We start from the raw sequence: 15627 nt of genomic DNA on the forward strand, positions 1-15627 counted from the left end.
AATCCACATCAGCACTTGTCCGGCCCACCCCGCTGCATCGTGCATCTGGGAGGGGAGCAGAGCTGCTTTAAAAGCTGCATCTGGAGCCGCTGAGCACAGGATCTTCTGACCTGCACAGGAAAATCTAGAGCCGACAAGATGGTTGAATGGACAGACTTCGAGCGCGCCACCATCCAGGACATCTTCTCCAAGATGGAGTATGAGGTCGTTGGACCTGCAGCTCTGTCCAGGTGACACATCCGTGGTTCTTGTGTTTTATTTTGTGCGCTTGGCAAACACATTTGTTCTTTTCATCTTTCCCTGTAAGGCTGATCTCTTTGCGTGTCTCCTCAGGTGTCTGGTCGTCTACCCCTGGACTCAGAGGTATTTCGGTAACTTTGGAAACCTCTACAACGCCAATGCCATCATCGCTAATCCACTGGTTGCAAAACACGGAACAACCATCCTCCACGGTATGGACCGGGCTGTGAAGGACATGGACAACATCAAGGCCGTATATGCTGAACTGAGCGTGCTGCACTCCGAGAAGCTGCATGTGGACCCTGACAACTTCAGGGTAAACCTGTTAAACTAATGTCACTCTGTCATCCACAGTGAAGAATTATTCCAAAAACGCACTTATTTCATGCTAATGTCTCATGATGCTTGTTGTGTTGCAGCTGCTTTCTGACTGCCTCACCATTGTGTTGTCTGCAAGACTGGGCAAAGAGTTCACCGGTGAAGTTCAGGCAGCTTTCCAGAAGTTCCTGGCCGTGGTGGTGACCTCCCTGGGAAGGCAGTACCACTAGAGAGCTGCAAGAGAAGACCATCACATGATGATGCAATCAAATAATTCCTTCATTTCCATCAAAGCTCTTTGTTTTTGTCTGGAAAGCAAATAAAACAATCAGCAAATTCAACAAGTTGTTTGTCTGTAATTTTACATGTCAACATGAAAAAGAATGTGTTTGAGATTTAAAGAGTTTATTAAAGACTGAACTTCAGACGTATAGAAATGTTGTGATAGTGGATAAATTATCTCTAAAAAAGAAACTCCAGATGGAAAACAAGAGGTACTGAAGATGAACCAGTGACTGAAGAAGTTGTTCTGATGACGTTAGTTTCCATTTAGTATTCATGATGTGGCTTTTGGCTGAAAGATAATTAATGGATTGGGGAAAAAATAGAAATTAAAGGGCAAACGTTGAAAAAAATGTTTGATTTATTAGAGTTGAAGTCACAATTCTCTCTTTCAGGTTGTTAATTCCTTCTGGTCTTCTGCTTCATGGCGAACATTACTGATTCAATGTGAAATTAAATATATTATACACTCAATTAAACATCATCGACAACAACAACACCAGCAATAATACTACTACTACTACTACTAATAATAATAATAATAATAATAATGATAATAACAACAACAACAACAATAATGTTTTTTCATGGCTGACAGTCCCACATGGTCGAGATATTTTTATGTAACAAACAACTAAGGCCACATAGGGAAATAATTAACATTGATTTCACTGAAACATTTTATAATGTTAAATATAAGATTTGTGCAGAGACAAATAACTAAAACTAACTAATAATTGCTAATGTGCAGTGACTATCTTATATATTTTCCACTGTCCTGTTTTCTAAAAAAGTAAACAAATAAAACAACAACAAAAAATCAAGTGGGAACTAAGTCCACAGATGTTGTTTCCCAATTATTTTAACATTATTTAATGAGGGACGCAGCAAAAGTGCCCTTCCCAATAAATGTATCACAACTTTCTGCAGGCTGGTGCAAAAAGTACGAAACGTCCAGGAGAGCCAGAGGTAACATTCAGATGTCTTGTCTTGATTTTTAAAAAATTTTTAGGACAACAGTCTTGAGATATTTCATTCATAATGCAGAGAACATAGGAGAAACTGGAGCCGGAGAATATTTGCGACTTTTGATCGACTCGAACATGAAACAAATCATCACAAATGAACCACACACAACAGTTGCTTTGTTTGCATTCATGCATTTATTGATCATTCTGCAGTGAAAGCTCATGCTGCACTCTCCTCCTGATGTTTATCGGTACTTCTCAGCCAGAGCCAGAGCCAGAGCAGCCAGGAACTTGTCGAATGACACATGGACCTGAGGGGTGAAGTCTTCGGGGAACATGTTGGCCATGACCACCATGATGCAGTGAGAGATGATCTGTGAGAAGAAGACAGGATAGTGACATTAGTGCACGGTGAGAACAGAAGGAGCAGGTGCAAGAGCCCAAGTTTAAGGAGCACTTCTTCTAAATTACAGCTTGTTCTTGATCACTGTGACTTCTGTGCACCTTGAAGTTAGCAGGGTCCACACGCAGGGTGAAGGCGTGCAGCTCACTGAGGGTCAGAAGACCTCCTTTCAGGTCGTCGAGTTTGGTCACAGCATCTGCAACTCCACCCATCACAGTTATTCCGTGCTTCTTGGCACTGGGAGAGTTGGGGCTCATGTCCTTCCAGTGGGCGAAGTAAGTCTTGGTCTGCGGGTACACGATCAGCATCCTGGGCAAACCAAAACACGAGTGAGTGCGTTTGCAATTGACTCAGTTAATGTTGGAGCAGCTTCAGCTGTTGCTCATATTTACCTGGCCAGAGCCTCGCAGCCGATCGCCTCCGCCTTCCCGGACACTTTAGCCCAGAAGGTTCTGACTCTGTCCTTGTCCTTAGCGGTGAGACTGGTCATCTTGCCTGTTGATTGTGAGTCGCTGAAAGCTGTGATCAGTTTCAACTGTGAGGGGCTTTTTATGCTTGAAACCGAGCAGGGACACACCCGGGACCTCCTCCAAGATAGGATGCACAAGGCGTTGCAGATAAGATCTTCTCATGGTGACTCAGGGGTTTCTTGACATTGGCAAAGGTGTTTGTTAAAAAAAAAACACACAACAGTAAAAAATCTGTGTCCATTTCTTTTTAGTCTGGAACTCTGGAAGAAACATTATTTATTCATTTATTGACACCTGGTCCTATTTGAAAGTAAAGCGACTATGGTCATGTCGATATCAGTCAACAGTTCGCTGTCTGTTCTTGTCTACAGTCTTGAATTGGTTGTGTAAAGAGACAATCTAAACGACGCAGACACCCTTATCATCACTGAAAATCCACAACAGCACTTGTCCGGCCCACCCCGCTGCATCGTGCATCTGGGAGGGGAGCAGAGCTGCTTTAAAAGCTGCATCTGGAGCCGCTGAGCACAGGATCTTCTGACCCGCACAGGAAAATCTAGAGCCGACAAGATGGTTGAATGGACAGACTTCGAGCGCGCCACCATCCAGGACATCTTCTCCAAGATGGAGTATGAGGTCGTTGGACCTGCAGCTCTGTCCAGGTGACACATCCGTGGTTCTTGTGTTTTATTTTGTGCGCTTGGCAAACACATTTGTTCTTTTCATCTTTCCCTGTAAGGCTGATCTCTTTGCGTGTCTCCTCAGGTGTCTGGTCGTCTACCCCTGGACTCAGAGGTATTTCGGTAACTTTGGAAACCTCTACAACGCCAATGCCATCATCGCTAATCCACTGGTTGCAAAACACGGAACAACCATCCTCCACGGTATGGACCGGGCTGTGAAGGACATGGACAACATCAAGGCCGTATATGCTGAACTGAGCGTGCTGCACTCCGAGAAGCTGCATGTGGACCCTGACAACTTCAGGGTAAACCTGTTAAACTAATGTCACTGTGTCATCCACAGTGAAGAATTATTACAAAAACTTCTTCCACTTCTTTCATGCTAATGTCTCATGATGCTTGTTGTGTTGCAGCTGCTTTCTGACTGCCTCACCATCGTGGTTTCTGCAAAACTGGGCAAAGAGTTCACCGGTGAAGTTCAGGCAGCTTTCCAGAAGTTCCTGGCCGTGGTGGTAACCTCCCTGGGAAGGCAGTACCACTAGAGAGCTGCAAGAGAAGACCATCACATGATGATGCAATCAAATAATTCCTTCATTTCCATCAAAGCTCTTTGTTTTTGTCTGAAAAGCAAATAAAACAATCAGCAAATTCAACAAGTTGTTTGTCTGTAATTGTACATGTCAACATGAAAAAGAATGTGTTTGAGTATTTAAAGAGTTTATTAAAGACTGAACTTCAGACGTATAGAAATGTTGTGATAGTGGATAAATTATCTCTAAAAAAGAAACTCCAGATGGAAAACAAGAGGTACTGAAGATGAACCAGTGACTGAAGAAGTTGTTCTGATGACGTTATGAGTGTTGGGATCATAACAGAGGAAACATAAAGCAGGTTGCAGGTTAGATGAATAGTTCAACGATATTGTTTCCATTTAGTATTTATGATGTGGCTTTTGGCTGAAAGATAATTAATGGATGGGGGGAAAAATAGAAATTAAAGGGTAAACGTTGAAAAAAATGTCAGATTTATCAGAGCTGAAGTCACAATTCTCTCTTTCAGGTTGTTAATTCCTTCTGGTCTTCTGCTTCATGGCGAACATGACTGATTCAATGTGAAGTTAAACATATTATACACTCAATTAAACATCATCGACAACAACAACACCAGCAATAATACTAATAATAACAATACAATTATTAATAATAATAATAATAATAATAATAATAATAATAATAATAATAATAATAATAATAACAACAACAATAATGTTTTTTCATGGCTGACAGTCCCACATGGTCGAGATATTTTTATGTAACAAACAACTAAGGCCACATAGGGAAATAATTAACATTGATTTCACTGAAACATTTTATAATGTTAAATATAAGATTTGTGCAGAGACAAATAACTAAAACTAACTAATAATTACTAATGTGCAGGGACTATCTTCTATATTTTCCACTGTCCTGTTTTCTAAAAAATTAAACAAATAAAACAACAACAAAAAATCAAGTGGGAACTAAGTCCACAGATGTTGTTTCCCAATTATTTTAACATTATTAAATGAGGGACGCAGCAAAAGTGCCCTTCCCAATAAATGTATCACAACTTTCTGCAGGCTGGTGCAAAAAGTACAAAACGTCCAGGAGAGCCAGAGGTAACATTCAGATGTCTTGTCTTGATTTTTAAATTTTTTTTTAGGACAACAGTCTTGAGATATTTCATTCATAATGCAGAGAACATAGGAGAAACTGGAGCCGGAGAATATTTGCGACTTTTGATCGACTCGAACATGAAACAAATCATCACAAATGAACCACACACAACAGTTGCTTTGTTTGCATTCATGCATTTATTGATCATTCTGCAGTGAAATCTCATGCTGCACTTTCCTCCTGATGTTTATCGGTACTTCTCAGCCAGAGCCAGAGCCAGAGCAGCCAGGAACTTGTCGAAAGACACATGGACCTGAGGGGTGAAGTCTTCGGGGAACATGTTGGCCATGACCACCATGATGCAGTGAGAGATGATCTGTGAGAAGAAGACAGGATAGTGACATTAGTGCACGGTGAGAACAGAAGGAGCAGGTGCAAGAGCCCAAGTTTAAGGAGCACTTCTTCTAAATTACAGCTTGTTCTTGATCACTGTGACTTCTGTGCACCTTGAAGTTAGCGGGGTCCACACGCAGGGTGAAGGCGTGCAGCTCACTGAGGGTCAGAAGACCTCCTTTCAGGTCGTCGAGTTTGGTCACAGCATCTGCAACTCCACCCATCACAGTTATTCCGTGCTTCTTGGCACTGGGAGAGTTGGGGCTCATGTCCTTCCAGTGGGCGAAGTAAGTCTTGGTCTGCGGGTACACGATCAGCATCCTGGGCAAACCAAAACACGAGTGAGTGCGTTTGCAATTGACTCAGTTAATGTTGGAGCAGCTTCAGCTGTTGCTCATATTTACCTGGCCAGAGCCTCGCAGCCGATCGCCTCCGCCTTCCCAGACACTTTAGCCCAGAAGGTCCTGACTCTGTCCTTGTCCTTAGCGGTGAGACTGGTCATCTTGCCTGTTGATTGTGAGTCGCAGAAAGCTGTGATCAGTTTCAACTGTGAGGGGCTTTTTATGCTTGAAACCGAGCAGGGACACACCCGGGACCTCCTCCAAGATAGGATGCACAAGGCGTTGCAGATAAGATCTTCTCATGGTGACTCAGGGGTTTCTTGACATTCGCAAAGGTGTTTGTTAAAAAAAAAACACACAACAGTAAAAAATCTGTGTCCATTTCTTTTTAGTCTGGAACTCTGGAAGAAACATTATTTATTCATTTATTGACACCTGCTCCTATTTGAAAGTAAAGCGACTATGGTCATGTCGATATCAGTCAACAGTTCGCTGTCTGTTCTTGTCTACAGTCTTGAATTGGTTGTGTAAAGAGACAATCTAAACGACGCAGACACCCTTATCATCACTGAAAATCCACAACAGCACTTGTCCGGCCCACCCCGCTGCATCGTGCATCTGGGAGGGGAGCAGAGCTGCTTTAAAAGCTGCATCTGGAGCCGCTGAGCACAGGATCTTCTGACCCGCACAGGAAAATCTAGAGCCGACAAGATGGTTGAATGGACAGACTTCGAGCGCGCCACCATCCAGGACATCTTCTCCAAGATGGAGTATGAGGTCGTTGGACCTGCAGCTCTGTCCAGGTGACACATCCGTGGTTCTTGTGTTTTATTTTGTGCGCTTGGCAAACACATTTGTTCTTTTCGTCTTTCCCTGTAAGACTGATCTCTTTGCGTGTCTCCTCAGGTGTCTGGTCGTCTACCCCTGGACTCAGAGGTATTTCGGTAACTTTGGAAACCTCTACAACGCCAATGCCATCATCGCTAATCCACTGGTTGCAAAACACGGAACAACCATCCTCCACGGTATGGACCGGGCTGTGAAGGACATGGACAACATCAAGGCCGTATATGCTGAACTGAGCGTGCTGCATTCCGAGAAGCTGCATGTGGACCCTGACAACTTCAGGGTAAACCTGTTAAACTAATGTCACTTTGTCATCCACAGTGAAGAGTTATTCCAAAAAACGCACTTCTTTCATGCTAATGTCTCATGATGCTTGTTGTGTTGCAGCTGCTTTCTGACTGCCTCACCATTGTGGTTTCTGCAAAACTGGGCAAAGAGTTCACCGGTGAAGTTCAGGCAGCTTTCCAGAAGTTCCTGGCCGTGGTGGTGACCTCCCTGGGAAGGCAGTACCACTAGAGAGCTGCAAGAGAAGACCATCACATGATGATGCAATCAAATAATTCCTTCATTTCCATCAAAGCTCTTTGTTTTTGTCTGAAAAGCAAATAAAACAATCAGCAAATTCAACAAGTTGTTTGTCTGTAATTTTACATGTCGACATGAAAAAGAATGTGTTTGAGATTTAAAGAGTTTATTAAAGACTGAACTTCAGACGTATAGAAATGTTGTGATAGTGGATAAATTATCTCTAAAAAAGAAACACCAGATGGAAAACAAGAGGTACTGAAGATGAACCAGTGACTGAAGAAGTTGTTCTGATGACGTTAGTTTCCATTTAGTATTCATGATGTGGCTTTTGGCTGAAAGATAATTAATGGATTGGGGAAAAAATAGAAATTAAAGGGCAAACGTTGAAAAAAATGTTTGATTTATTAGAGTTGAAGTCACAATTCTCTCTTTCAGGTTGTTAATTCCTTCTGGTCTTCTGCTTCATGGCGAACATTACTGATTCAATGTGAAATTAAATATATTATACACTCAATTAAACATCATCGACAACAACAACACCAGCAATACTACTACTACTACTAATAATAATAATAATAATAATGATAATAACAACAACAACAACAATAATGTTTTTTCATGGCTGACAGTCCCACATGGTCGAGATATTTTTATGTAACAAACAACTAAGGCCACATAGGGAAATAATTAACATTGATTTCACTGAAACATTTTGAAAATATAAGATTTGTGCAGAGACAAATAACTAAAACTAACTAATAATTACTAATGTGCAGTGACTATCTTATATATTTTCCACTGTCCTGTTTTCTAAAAAAGTAAACAAATAAAACAACAACAAAAAATCAAGTGGGAACTAAGTCCACAGATGTTGTTTCCCAATTATTTTAACATTATTAAATGAGGGACGCAGCAAAAGTGCCCTTCCCAATAAATGTATCACAACTTTCTGCAGGCTGGTGCAAAAAGTACGAAACGTCCAGGAGAGCCAGAGGTAACATTCAGATGTCTTGTCTTGATTTTTAAATTTTTTTTTAGGACAACAGTCTTGAGATATTTCATTCATAATGCAGAGAACATAGGAGGAACTGGAGCCGGAGAGTATTTGCGACTTTTGATCGACTCGAACATGAAACAAATCATCCCAAATGAACCACACACAACAGTTGCTTTGTTTGCATTCATGCATTTATTGATCATTCTGCAGTGAAAGCTCATGCTGCACTTTCCTCCTGATGTTTATCGGTACTTCTCAGCCAGAGCCAGAGCCAGAGCAGCCAGGAACTTGTCGAATGACACATGGACCTGAGGGGTGAAGTCTTCGGGGAACATGTTGGCCATGACCACCATGATGCAGTGAGAGATGATCTGTGAGAAGAAGACAGGATAGTGACATTAGCGCACGGTGAGAACAGAAGGAGCAGGTGCAAGAGCCCAAGTTTAAGGAGCACTTCTTCTAAATTACAGCTTGTTCTTGATCACTGTGACTTCTGTGCACCTTGAAGTTAGCGGGGTCCACACGCAGGGTGAAGGCGTGCAGCTCACTGAGGGTCAGAAGACCTCCTTTCAGGTCGTCGAGTTTGGTCACAGCATCTGCAACTCCACCCATCACAGTTATTCCGTGCTTCTTGGCACTGGGAGAGTTGGGGCTCATGTCCTTCCAGTGGGCGAAGTAAGTCTTGGTCTGCGGGTACACGATCAGCATCCTGGGCAAACCAAAACACGAGTGAGTGCGTTTGCAATTGACTCAGTTAATGTTGGAGCAGCTTCAGCTGTTGCTCATATTTACCTGGCCAGAGCCTCGCAGCCGATCTCCTCCGCCTTCCCAGACACTTTAGCCCAGAAGGTTCTGACTCTGTCCTTGTCCTTAGCGGTGAGACTGGTCATCTTGCCTGTTGATTGTGAGTCGCTGAAAGCTGTGATCAGTTTCAACTGTGAGGGGCTTTTTATGCTTGAAACCGAGCAGGGACACACCCGGGACCTCCTCCAAGATAGGATGCACAAGGCGTTGCAGATAAGATCTTCTCATGGTGACTCAGGGGTTTCTTGACATTCGCAAAGGTGGTTGTTAAAAAAAAACCCACAACAGTAAAAAATCTGTGTCCATTTCTTTTTAGTCAACTCTGGAAGAAACATTATTTATTCATTTATTGACACCTGGTCCTATTTGAAAGTAAAGCGACTATGGTCATGTCGATATCAGTCAACAGTTCGCTGTCTGTTCTTGTCTACAGTCTTGAATTGGTTGTGTAAAGAGACAATCTAAACGACGCAGGCACCCTTATCATTACTGAAAATCCACATCAGCACTTGTCCGGCCCACCCCGCTGCATCGTGCATCTGGGAGGGGAGCAGAGCTGCTTTAAAAGCTGCATCTGGAGCCGCTGAGCACAGGATCTTCTGACCTGCACAGGAAAATCTAGAGCCGACAAGATGGTTGAATGGACAGACTTCGAGCGCGCCACCATCCAGGACATCTTCTCCAAGATGGAGTATGAGGTCGTTGGACCTGCAGCTCTGTCCAGGTGACACATCCGTGGTTCTTGTGTTTTATTTTGTGCGCTTGGCAAACACATTTGTTCTTTTCATCTTTCCCTGTAAGACTGATCTCTTTGCGTGTCTCCTCAGGTGTCTGGTCGTCTACCCCTGGACTCAGAGGTATTTCGGTAACTTTGGAAACCTCTACAACGCCAATGCCATCATCGCTAATCCACTGGTTGCAAAACACGGAACAACCATCCTCCACGGTATGGACCGGGCTGTGAAGGACATGGACAACATCAAGGCCGTATATGCTGAACTGAGCGTGCTGCACTCCGAGAAGCTGCATGTGGACCCTGACAACTTCAGGGTAAACCTGTTAAACTAATGTCACTCTGTCATCCACAGTGAAGAATTATTCCAAAAACGCACTTATTTCATGCTAATGTCTCATGATGCTTGTTGTGTTGCAGCTGCTTTCTGACTGCCTCACCATTGTGTTGTCTGCAAGACTGGGCAAAGAGTTCACCGGTGAAGTTCAGGCAGCATTCCAGAAGTTCCTGGCCGTGGTGGTGACCTCCCTGGGAAGGCAGTACCACTAGAGAGCTGCAAGAGAAGACCATCACATGATGATGCAATCAAATAATTCCTTAATTTCCATCAAAGCTCTTTGTTTCTGTCTGAAAAGCAAATAAAACAATCAGCAAATTCAACAAGTTGTTTGTCTGTAATTGTACATGTCAACATGAAAAAGAATGTGTTTGAGATTTAAAGAGTTTTTTAAAGACTGAACTTCAGACGTATAGAAATGTTGTGATAGCGGATAAATTATCTCTAAAAAAGAAACTCCAGATGGAAAACAAGAGGTACTGAAGATGAACCAGTGACTGAAGAAGTTGTTCTGATGACGTTAGTTTCCATTTAGTATTCATGATGTGGCTTTTGGCTGAAAGATAATTAATGGATGGGGGGGAAAATAGAAATTAAAGGGCAAACGTTGAGAAAAACTGTCTGATTTATTAGAGCTGAAGTCACAATTCTCTCTTTCAGGTTGTTAATTCCTTCTGGTCTTCTGCTTCATGGCGAACATTACTGATTCAATGTGAAATTAAATATATTATACACTCAATTAAACATCATCGACAACAACAACACCAGCAATAATACTAATAATAACAATACAATTAATAACAATAATAATAATAATAACAATAATAATAATAACAATAATAATAACAACAACAATAATGTTTTTTCATGGCTGACAGTCCCACATGGTCGAGATATTTTTATGTAACAAACAACTAAGGCCACATAGGGAAATAATTAACATTGATTTCACTGAAACATTTTGAAAATATAAGATTTGTGCAGAGACAAATAACTAAAACTAACTAATAATTACTAATGTGCAGGGACTATCTTCTATATTTTCCACTGTCCTGTTTTCTACAAAATGAAACAAATAAAAAAAAAAAAAAAAAATCAAGTGGGAACTAAGTCCACAGATGTTGTTTCCCAATTATTTTAACATTATTAAATGAGGGACGCAGCAAAAGTGCCCTTCCCAATAAATGTATCACAACTTTCTGCAGGCTGGTGCAAAAAGTACAAAACGTCCAGGAGAGCCAGAGGTAACATTCAGATGTCTTGTCTTGATTTTTAAATTTTTTTTTTAGGACAACAGTCTTGAGATATTTCATTCATAATGCAGAGAACATAGGAGAAACTGGAGCCGGAGAGTATTTGCGACTTTTGATCGACTCGAACATGAAACAAATCATCCCAAATGAACCACACACAACAGTTGCTTTGTTTGCATTCATGCATTTATTGATCATTCTGCAGTGAAAGCTCATGCTGCACTCTCCTCCTGATGTTTATCGGTACTTCTCAGCCAGAGCCAGAGCCAGAGCAGCCAGGAACTTGTCGAAAGACACATGGACCTGAGGGGTGAAGTCTTCGGGGAACATGTTGGCCATGACCACCATGATGCAGTGAGAGATGATCTGTGAGAAGAAGACAGGATAGTGACATTAGTGCACGGTGAGAACAGAAGGAGCAGGTGCAAGAGCCCAAGTTTAAGGAGCACTTCTTCTAAATTACAGCTTGTTCTTGATCACTGTGACTTCTGTGCACCTTGAAGTTAGCGGGGTCCACACGCAGGGTGAAGGCGTGCAGCTCACTGAGGGTCAGAAGACCTCCTTTCAGGTCGTCGAGTTTGGTCACAGCATCTGCAACTCCACCCATCACAGTTATTCCGTGCTTCTTGGCACTGGGAGAGTTGGGGCTCATGTCCTTCCAGTGGGCGAAGTAAGTCTTGGTCTGCGGGTACACGATCAGCATCCTGGGCAAACCAAAACACGAGTGAGTGCGTTTGCAAATGACTCAGTTAATGTTGGAGCAGCTTCAGCTGTTGCTCATATTTACCTGGCCAGAGCCTCGCAGCCGATCTCCTCCGCCTTCCCAGACACTTTAGCCCAGAAGGTTCTGACTCTGTCCTTGTCCTTAGCGGTGAGACTGGTCATCTTGCCTGTTGATTGTGAGTCGCTGAAAGCTGTGATCAGTTTCAACTGTGAGGGGCTTTTTATGCTTGAAACCGAGCAGGGACACACCCGGGACCTCCTCCAAGATAGGATGCACAAGGCGTTGCAGATAAGATCTTCTCATGGTGACTCAGGGGTTTCTTGACATTCGCAAAGGTGTTTGTTAAAAAAAAAACACACAACAGTAAAAAATCTGTGTCCATTTCTTTTTAGTCTGGAACTCTGGAAGAAACATTATTTATTCATTTATTGACACCTGGTCCTATTTGAAAGTAAAGCGACTATGGTCATGTCGATATCAGTCAACAGTTCGCTGTCTGTTCTTGTCTACAGTCTTGAATTGGTTGTGTAAAGAGACAATCTAAACGACGCAGGCACCCTTATCATCACTGAAAATCCACAACAGCACTTGTCCGGCCCACCCCGCTGCATCGTGCATCTGGGAGGGGAGCAGAGCTGCTTTAAAAGCTGCATCTGGAGCCGCTGAGCACAGGATCTTCTGACCCGCACAGGAAAATCTAGAGCCGACAAGATGGTTGAATGGACAGACTTCGAGCGCGCCACCATCCAGGACATCTTCTCCAAGATGGAGTATGAGGTCGTTGGACCTGCAGCTCTGTCCAGGTGACACATCCGTGGTTCTTGTGTTTTATTTTGTGCGCTTGGCAAACACATTTGTTCTTTTCATCTTTCCCTGTAAGGCTGATCTCTTTGCGTGTCTCCTCAGGTGTCTGGTCGTCTACCCCTGGACTCAGAGGTATTTCGGTAACTTTGGAAACCTCTACAACGCCAATGCCATCATCGCTAATCCACTGGTTGCAAAACACGGAACAACCATCCTCCACGGTATGGACCGGGCTGTGAAGGACATGGACAACATCAAGGCCGTATATGCTGAACTGAGCGTGCTGCACTCCGAGAAGCTGCATGTGGACCCTGACAACTTCAGGGTAAACCTGTTAAACTAATGTCACTGTGTCATCCACAGTGAAGAATTATTACAAAAACTTCTTCCACTTCTTTCATGCTAATGTCTCATGATGCTTGTTGTGTTGCAGCTGCTTTCTGACTGCCTCACCATCGTGGTTTCTGCAAAACTGGGCAAAGAGTTCACCGGTGAAGTTCAGGCAGCTTTCCAGAAGTTCCTGGCCGTGGTGGTGACCTCCCTGGGAAGGCAGTACCACTAGAGAGCTGCAAGAGAAGACCATCACATGATGATGCAATCAAATAATTCCTTCATTTCCATCAAAGCTCTTTGTTTTTGTCTGAAAAGCAAATAAAACAATCAGCAAATTCAACAAGTTGTTGGTCTGTAATTGTACATGTCAACATGAAAAAGAATGTGTTTGAGATTTAAAGAGTTTATTAAAGACTGAACTTCAGACGTATCGAAATGTTGTGATAGTGGATAAATGATCTCTAAAAAAAGAAACTCCAGATGGAAAACAAGAGGTACTGAAGATGAACCAGTGACTGAAGAAGTTGTTCTGATGACGTTAGTTTCCATTTAGTATTCATGATGTGGCTTTTGGCTGAAAGATAATAAATGGATGGGGAAAAAATAGAAATTAAAGGGCAAATGTTGAAAAAACTGTCTGATTTATTAGAGCTGAAGTCACAATTCTCTCTTTCAGGTTGGTAATTCCTTCTGGTCTTCTGCTTCATGGCGAACATTACTGATTCAATGTGAAATTAAATATATTATACACTCAATTAAACATCATCGACAACAACAACACCAGCAATAATACTAATAATAACAATACAATTATTCATAATAATAATAATAATAATAATAATAACAACAACAATAATGTTTGTTCATGGCTGACAGTCCCACATGGTCGAGATATTTTTATGTAACAAACAACTAAGGCCACATAGGGAAATAATTAACATTGATTTCACTGAAACATTTTATAATGTTAAATATAAGATTTGTGCAGAGACAAATAACTAAAACTAACTAATAATTACTAATGTGCAGGGACTATCTTCTATATTTTCCACTGTCCTGTTTTCTAAAAAATTAAACAAATAAAACAACAACAAAAAATCAAGTGGGAACTAAGTCCACAGATGTTGTTTCCCAATTATTTTAACATTATTAAATGAGGGACGCAGCAAAAGTGCCCTTCCCAATAAATGTATCACAACTTTCTGCAGGCTGGTGCAAAAAGTACAAAACGTCCAGGAGAGCCAGAGGTAACATTCAGATGTCTTGTCTTGATTTTTAAAAATTTTTTAGGACAACAGTCTTGAGATATTTCATTCATAATGCAGAGAACATAGGAGAAACTGGAGCCGGAGAATATTTGCGACTTTTGATCGACTCGAACATGAAACAAATCATCACAAATGAACCACACACAACAGTTGCTTTGTTTGCATTCATGCATTTATTGATCATTCTGCAGTGAAAGCTCATGCTGCACTCTCCTCCTGATGTTTATCGGTACTTCTCAGCCAGAGCCAGAGCCAGAGCAGCCAGGAACTTGTCGAATGACACATGGACCTGAGGGGTGAAGTCTTCGGGGAACATGTTGGCCATGACCACCATGATGCAGTGAGAGATGATCTGTGAGAAGAAGACAGGATAGTGACATTAGTGCACGGTGAGAACAGAAGGAGCAGGTGCAAGAGCCCAAGTTTAAGGAGCACTTCTTCTAAATTACAGCTTGTTCTTGATCACTGTGACTTCTGTGCACCTTGAAGTTAGCAGGGTCCACACGCAGGGTGAAGGCGTGCAGCTCACTGAGGGTCAGAAGACCTCCTTTCAGGTCGTCGAGTTTGGTCACAGCATCTGCAACTCCACCCATCACAGTTATTCCGTGCTTCTTGGCACTGGGAGAGTTGGGGCTCATGTCCTTCCAGTGGGCGAAGTAAGTCTTGGTCTGCGGGTACACGATCAGCATCCTGGGCAAACCAAAACACGAGTGAGTGCGTTTGCAATTGACTCAGTTAATGTTGGAGCAGCTTCAGCTGTTGCTCATATTTACCTGGCCAGAGCCTCGCAGCCGATCGCCTCCGCCTTCCCGGACACTTTAGCCCAGAAGGTTCTGACTCTGTCCTTGTCCTTAGCGGTGAGACTGGTCATCTTGCCTGTTGATTGTGAGTCGCTGAAAGCTGTGATCAGTTTCAACTGTGAGGGGCTTTTTATGCTTGAAACCGAGCAGGGACACACCCGGGACCTCCTCCAAGATAGGGTGCACAAGGCGTTGCAGATAAGATCTTCTCATGGTGACTCAGGGGTTTCTTGACATTCGCGAAGGTGTTTGTTAAAAAAAAAACACAACAGTAAAAAATCTGTGTCCATTTCTTTTTAGTCAACACTGGAAGAAACATTATTTATTCATTTATTGACACCTTGTCCTATTTGAAAGTAAAGCGACTATGGTCATGTCGATATCAGTCAACAGTTCGCTGTCTGTTCTTGTCTACAGTCTTGAATTGGTTGTGTAAAGAGACAATCT

General features: G+C 42.4%; 10 protein-coding genes across 10 annotated transcripts; 5 read left to right on the forward strand and 5 right to left on the reverse strand.

Moving 5' to 3' along the window:
* The first annotated feature begins 111 nt into the window (after positions 1-111).
* LOC311267797 (hemoglobin subunit beta-2-like) lies at positions 112-811 on the forward strand. The gene is made up of 3 exons (XM_084371031.1): positions 112-230; positions 334-556; positions 660-811. The coding sequence occupies exons 1-3, from the start codon at positions 139-141 to the stop codon at positions 786-788; spliced, it is 444 nt and encodes a 147-aa protein (XP_084227157.1). The 5' UTR covers positions 112-138; the 3' UTR covers positions 789-811.
* A 1202-nt stretch (positions 812-2013) lies between these two features.
* On the reverse strand, positions 2014-2775 carry LOC311268659 (hemoglobin subunit alpha-1-like). Its single transcript, XM_084372411.1, has 3 exons — positions 2604-2775; positions 2313-2520; positions 2014-2182 (listed from the first exon to the last, which is right to left on the reverse strand). Exons 1-3 carry the CDS (start codon positions 2699-2701, stop codon positions 2054-2056), a joined length of 435 nt encoding a protein of 144 aa, XP_084228537.1. The 5' UTR covers positions 2702-2775; the 3' UTR covers positions 2014-2053.
* Positions 2776-3188: 413 nt separating this feature from the next.
* LOC311267482 (hemoglobin subunit beta-2-like) lies at positions 3189-3906 on the forward strand (the record flags this gene model as incomplete). The annotated part of the gene is made up of 3 exons (XM_084370568.1): positions 3189-3343; positions 3447-3669; positions 3778-3906. The coding sequence occupies exons 1-3, from the start codon at positions 3252-3254 to the stop codon at positions 3904-3906; spliced, it is 444 nt and encodes a 147-aa protein (XP_084226694.1). The 5' UTR covers positions 3189-3251.
* Positions 3907-5260: 1354 nt separating this feature from the next.
* LOC311267508 (hemoglobin subunit alpha-1-like) lies at positions 5261-5914 on the reverse strand (the record flags this gene model as incomplete). The annotated part of the gene is made up of 3 exons (XM_084370601.1): positions 5261-5395; positions 5526-5733; positions 5817-5914. The coding sequence occupies 3 exons, from the start codon at positions 5912-5914 to the stop codon at positions 5267-5269; spliced, it is 435 nt and encodes a 144-aa protein (XP_084226727.1). The 3' UTR covers positions 5261-5266.
* A 419-nt stretch (positions 5915-6333) lies between these two features.
* LOC311267842 (hemoglobin subunit beta-2-like) lies at positions 6334-7151 on the forward strand. Its single transcript, XM_084371085.1, has 3 exons — positions 6334-6556; positions 6660-6882; positions 6987-7151. The coding sequence occupies exons 1-3, from the start codon at positions 6465-6467 to the stop codon at positions 7113-7115; spliced, it is 444 nt and encodes a 147-aa protein (XP_084227211.1). The 5' UTR covers positions 6334-6464; the 3' UTR covers positions 7116-7151.
* Positions 7152-8327: 1176 nt separating this feature from the next.
* LOC311267507 (hemoglobin subunit alpha-1-like) lies at positions 8328-9056 on the reverse strand. Its single transcript, XM_084370600.1, has 3 exons — positions 8917-9056; positions 8626-8833; positions 8328-8495 (listed from the first exon to the last, which is right to left on the reverse strand). The coding sequence occupies exons 1-3, from the start codon at positions 9012-9014 to the stop codon at positions 8367-8369; spliced, it is 435 nt and encodes a 144-aa protein (XP_084226726.1). The 5' UTR covers positions 9015-9056; the 3' UTR covers positions 8328-8366.
* Positions 9057-9533: 477 nt separating this feature from the next.
* On the forward strand, positions 9534-10210 carry LOC311267602 (hemoglobin subunit beta-2-like; the record flags this gene model as incomplete). The annotated part of the gene is made up of 3 exons (XM_084370756.1): positions 9534-9652; positions 9756-9978; positions 10082-10210. Exons 1-3 carry the CDS (start codon positions 9561-9563, stop codon positions 10208-10210), a joined length of 444 nt encoding a protein of 147 aa, XP_084226882.1. The 5' UTR covers positions 9534-9560.
* A 1227-nt stretch (positions 10211-11437) lies between these two features.
* Positions 11438-12188, reverse strand: LOC311267836 (hemoglobin subunit alpha-1-like). The gene is made up of 3 exons (XM_084371078.1): positions 12039-12188; positions 11748-11955; positions 11438-11617 (listed from the first exon to the last, which is right to left on the reverse strand). Exons 1-3 carry the CDS (start codon positions 12134-12136, stop codon positions 11489-11491), a joined length of 435 nt encoding a protein of 144 aa, XP_084227204.1. The 5' UTR covers positions 12137-12188; the 3' UTR covers positions 11438-11488.
* A 435-nt stretch (positions 12189-12623) lies between these two features.
* On the forward strand, positions 12624-13377 carry LOC311267948 (hemoglobin subunit beta-2-like). The gene is made up of 3 exons (XM_084371219.1): positions 12624-12778; positions 12882-13104; positions 13213-13377. The coding sequence occupies exons 1-3, from the start codon at positions 12687-12689 to the stop codon at positions 13339-13341; spliced, it is 444 nt and encodes a 147-aa protein (XP_084227345.1). The 5' UTR covers positions 12624-12686; the 3' UTR covers positions 13342-13377.
* Positions 13378-14561: 1184 nt separating this feature from the next.
* LOC311267837 (hemoglobin subunit alpha-1-like) lies at positions 14562-15268 on the reverse strand. The gene is made up of 3 exons (XM_084371079.1): positions 15154-15268; positions 14863-15070; positions 14562-14732 (listed from the first exon to the last, which is right to left on the reverse strand). The coding sequence occupies exons 1-3, from the start codon at positions 15249-15251 to the stop codon at positions 14604-14606; spliced, it is 435 nt and encodes a 144-aa protein (XP_084227205.1). The 5' UTR covers positions 15252-15268; the 3' UTR covers positions 14562-14603.
* Positions 15269-15627: the final 359 nt, after the last annotated feature.

This window comes from Pagrus pagrus (assembly GCF_965226575.1).
Source record: "Pagrus pagrus genome assembly, chromosome: 13".
NCBI classification, from domain to species: domain Eukaryota; kingdom Metazoa; phylum Chordata; class Actinopteri; order Spariformes; family Sparidae; genus Pagrus; species Pagrus pagrus.

What these genes read in the sequence shown, in the direction of transcription:
- LOC311267948 (XM_084371219.1), top strand. Translation starts at nt 12,687, where the DNA reads ATGGTTGAATGGACAGACTTCGAGCGCGCCACCATCCAGGACATCTTC. An exon ending in GGACCTGCAGCTCTGTCCAG is followed by an intron (nt 12,779 to 12,881) that starts GTGACACATCCG and finishes GTGTCTCCTCAG; the next exon opens with GTGTCTGGTCGTCTACCCCT. An exon ending in TGGACCCTGACAACTTCAGG is followed by an intron (nt 13,105 to 13,212) that starts GTAAACCTGTTA and finishes GTTGTGTTGCAG; the next exon opens with CTGCTTTCTGACTGCCTCAC.
- LOC311267797 (XM_084371031.1), top strand. Translation starts at nt 139, where the DNA reads ATGGTTGAATGGACAGACTTCGAGCGCGCCACCATCCAGGACATCTTC. An exon ending in GGACCTGCAGCTCTGTCCAG is followed by an intron (nt 231 to 333) that starts GTGACACATCCG and finishes GTGTCTCCTCAG; the next exon opens with GTGTCTGGTCGTCTACCCCT. An exon ending in TGGACCCTGACAACTTCAGG is followed by an intron (nt 557 to 659) that starts GTAAACCTGTTA and finishes GTTGTGTTGCAG; the next exon opens with CTGCTTTCTGACTGCCTCAC.
- LOC311267507 (XM_084370600.1), bottom strand. Translation starts at nt 9,014, where the DNA reads ATGACCAGTCTCACCGCTAAGGACAAGGACAGAGTCAGAACCTTCTGG. An exon ending in GGCTGCGAGGCTCTGGCCAG is followed by an intron (nt 8,834 to 8,916) that starts GTAAATATGAGC and finishes TGGTTTGCCCAG; the next exon opens with GATGCTGATCGTGTACCCGC. An exon ending in TGGACCCCGCTAACTTCAAG is followed by an intron (nt 8,496 to 8,625) that starts GTGCACAGAAGT and finishes TTCTTCTCACAG; the next exon opens with ATCATCTCTCACTGCATCAT.
- LOC311267836 (XM_084371078.1), bottom strand. Translation starts at nt 12,136, where the DNA reads ATGACCAGTCTCACCGCTAAGGACAAGGACAGAGTCAGAACCTTCTGG. An exon ending in GGCTGCGAGGCTCTGGCCAG is followed by an intron (nt 11,956 to 12,038) that starts GTAAATATGAGC and finishes TGGTTTGCCCAG; the next exon opens with GATGCTGATCGTGTACCCGC. An exon ending in TGGACCCCGCTAACTTCAAG is followed by an intron (nt 11,618 to 11,747) that starts GTGCACAGAAGT and finishes TTCTTCTCACAG; the next exon opens with ATCATCTCTCACTGCATCAT.
- LOC311268659 (XM_084372411.1), bottom strand. Translation starts at nt 2,701, where the DNA reads ATGACCAGTCTCACCGCTAAGGACAAGGACAGAGTCAGAACCTTCTGG. An exon ending in GGCTGCGAGGCTCTGGCCAG is followed by an intron (nt 2,521 to 2,603) that starts GTAAATATGAGC and finishes TGGTTTGCCCAG; the next exon opens with GATGCTGATCGTGTACCCGC. An exon ending in TGGACCCTGCTAACTTCAAG is followed by an intron (nt 2,183 to 2,312) that starts GTGCACAGAAGT and finishes TTCTTCTCACAG; the next exon opens with ATCATCTCTCACTGCATCAT.
- LOC311267842 (XM_084371085.1), top strand. Translation starts at nt 6,465, where the DNA reads ATGGTTGAATGGACAGACTTCGAGCGCGCCACCATCCAGGACATCTTC. An exon ending in GGACCTGCAGCTCTGTCCAG is followed by an intron (nt 6,557 to 6,659) that starts GTGACACATCCG and finishes GTGTCTCCTCAG; the next exon opens with GTGTCTGGTCGTCTACCCCT. An exon ending in TGGACCCTGACAACTTCAGG is followed by an intron (nt 6,883 to 6,986) that starts GTAAACCTGTTA and finishes GTTGTGTTGCAG; the next exon opens with CTGCTTTCTGACTGCCTCAC.
- LOC311267837 (XM_084371079.1), bottom strand. Translation starts at nt 15,251, where the DNA reads ATGACCAGTCTCACCGCTAAGGACAAGGACAGAGTCAGAACCTTCTGG. An exon ending in GGCTGCGAGGCTCTGGCCAG is followed by an intron (nt 15,071 to 15,153) that starts GTAAATATGAGC and finishes TGGTTTGCCCAG; the next exon opens with GATGCTGATCGTGTACCCGC. An exon ending in TGGACCCTGCTAACTTCAAG is followed by an intron (nt 14,733 to 14,862) that starts GTGCACAGAAGT and finishes TTCTTCTCACAG; the next exon opens with ATCATCTCTCACTGCATCAT.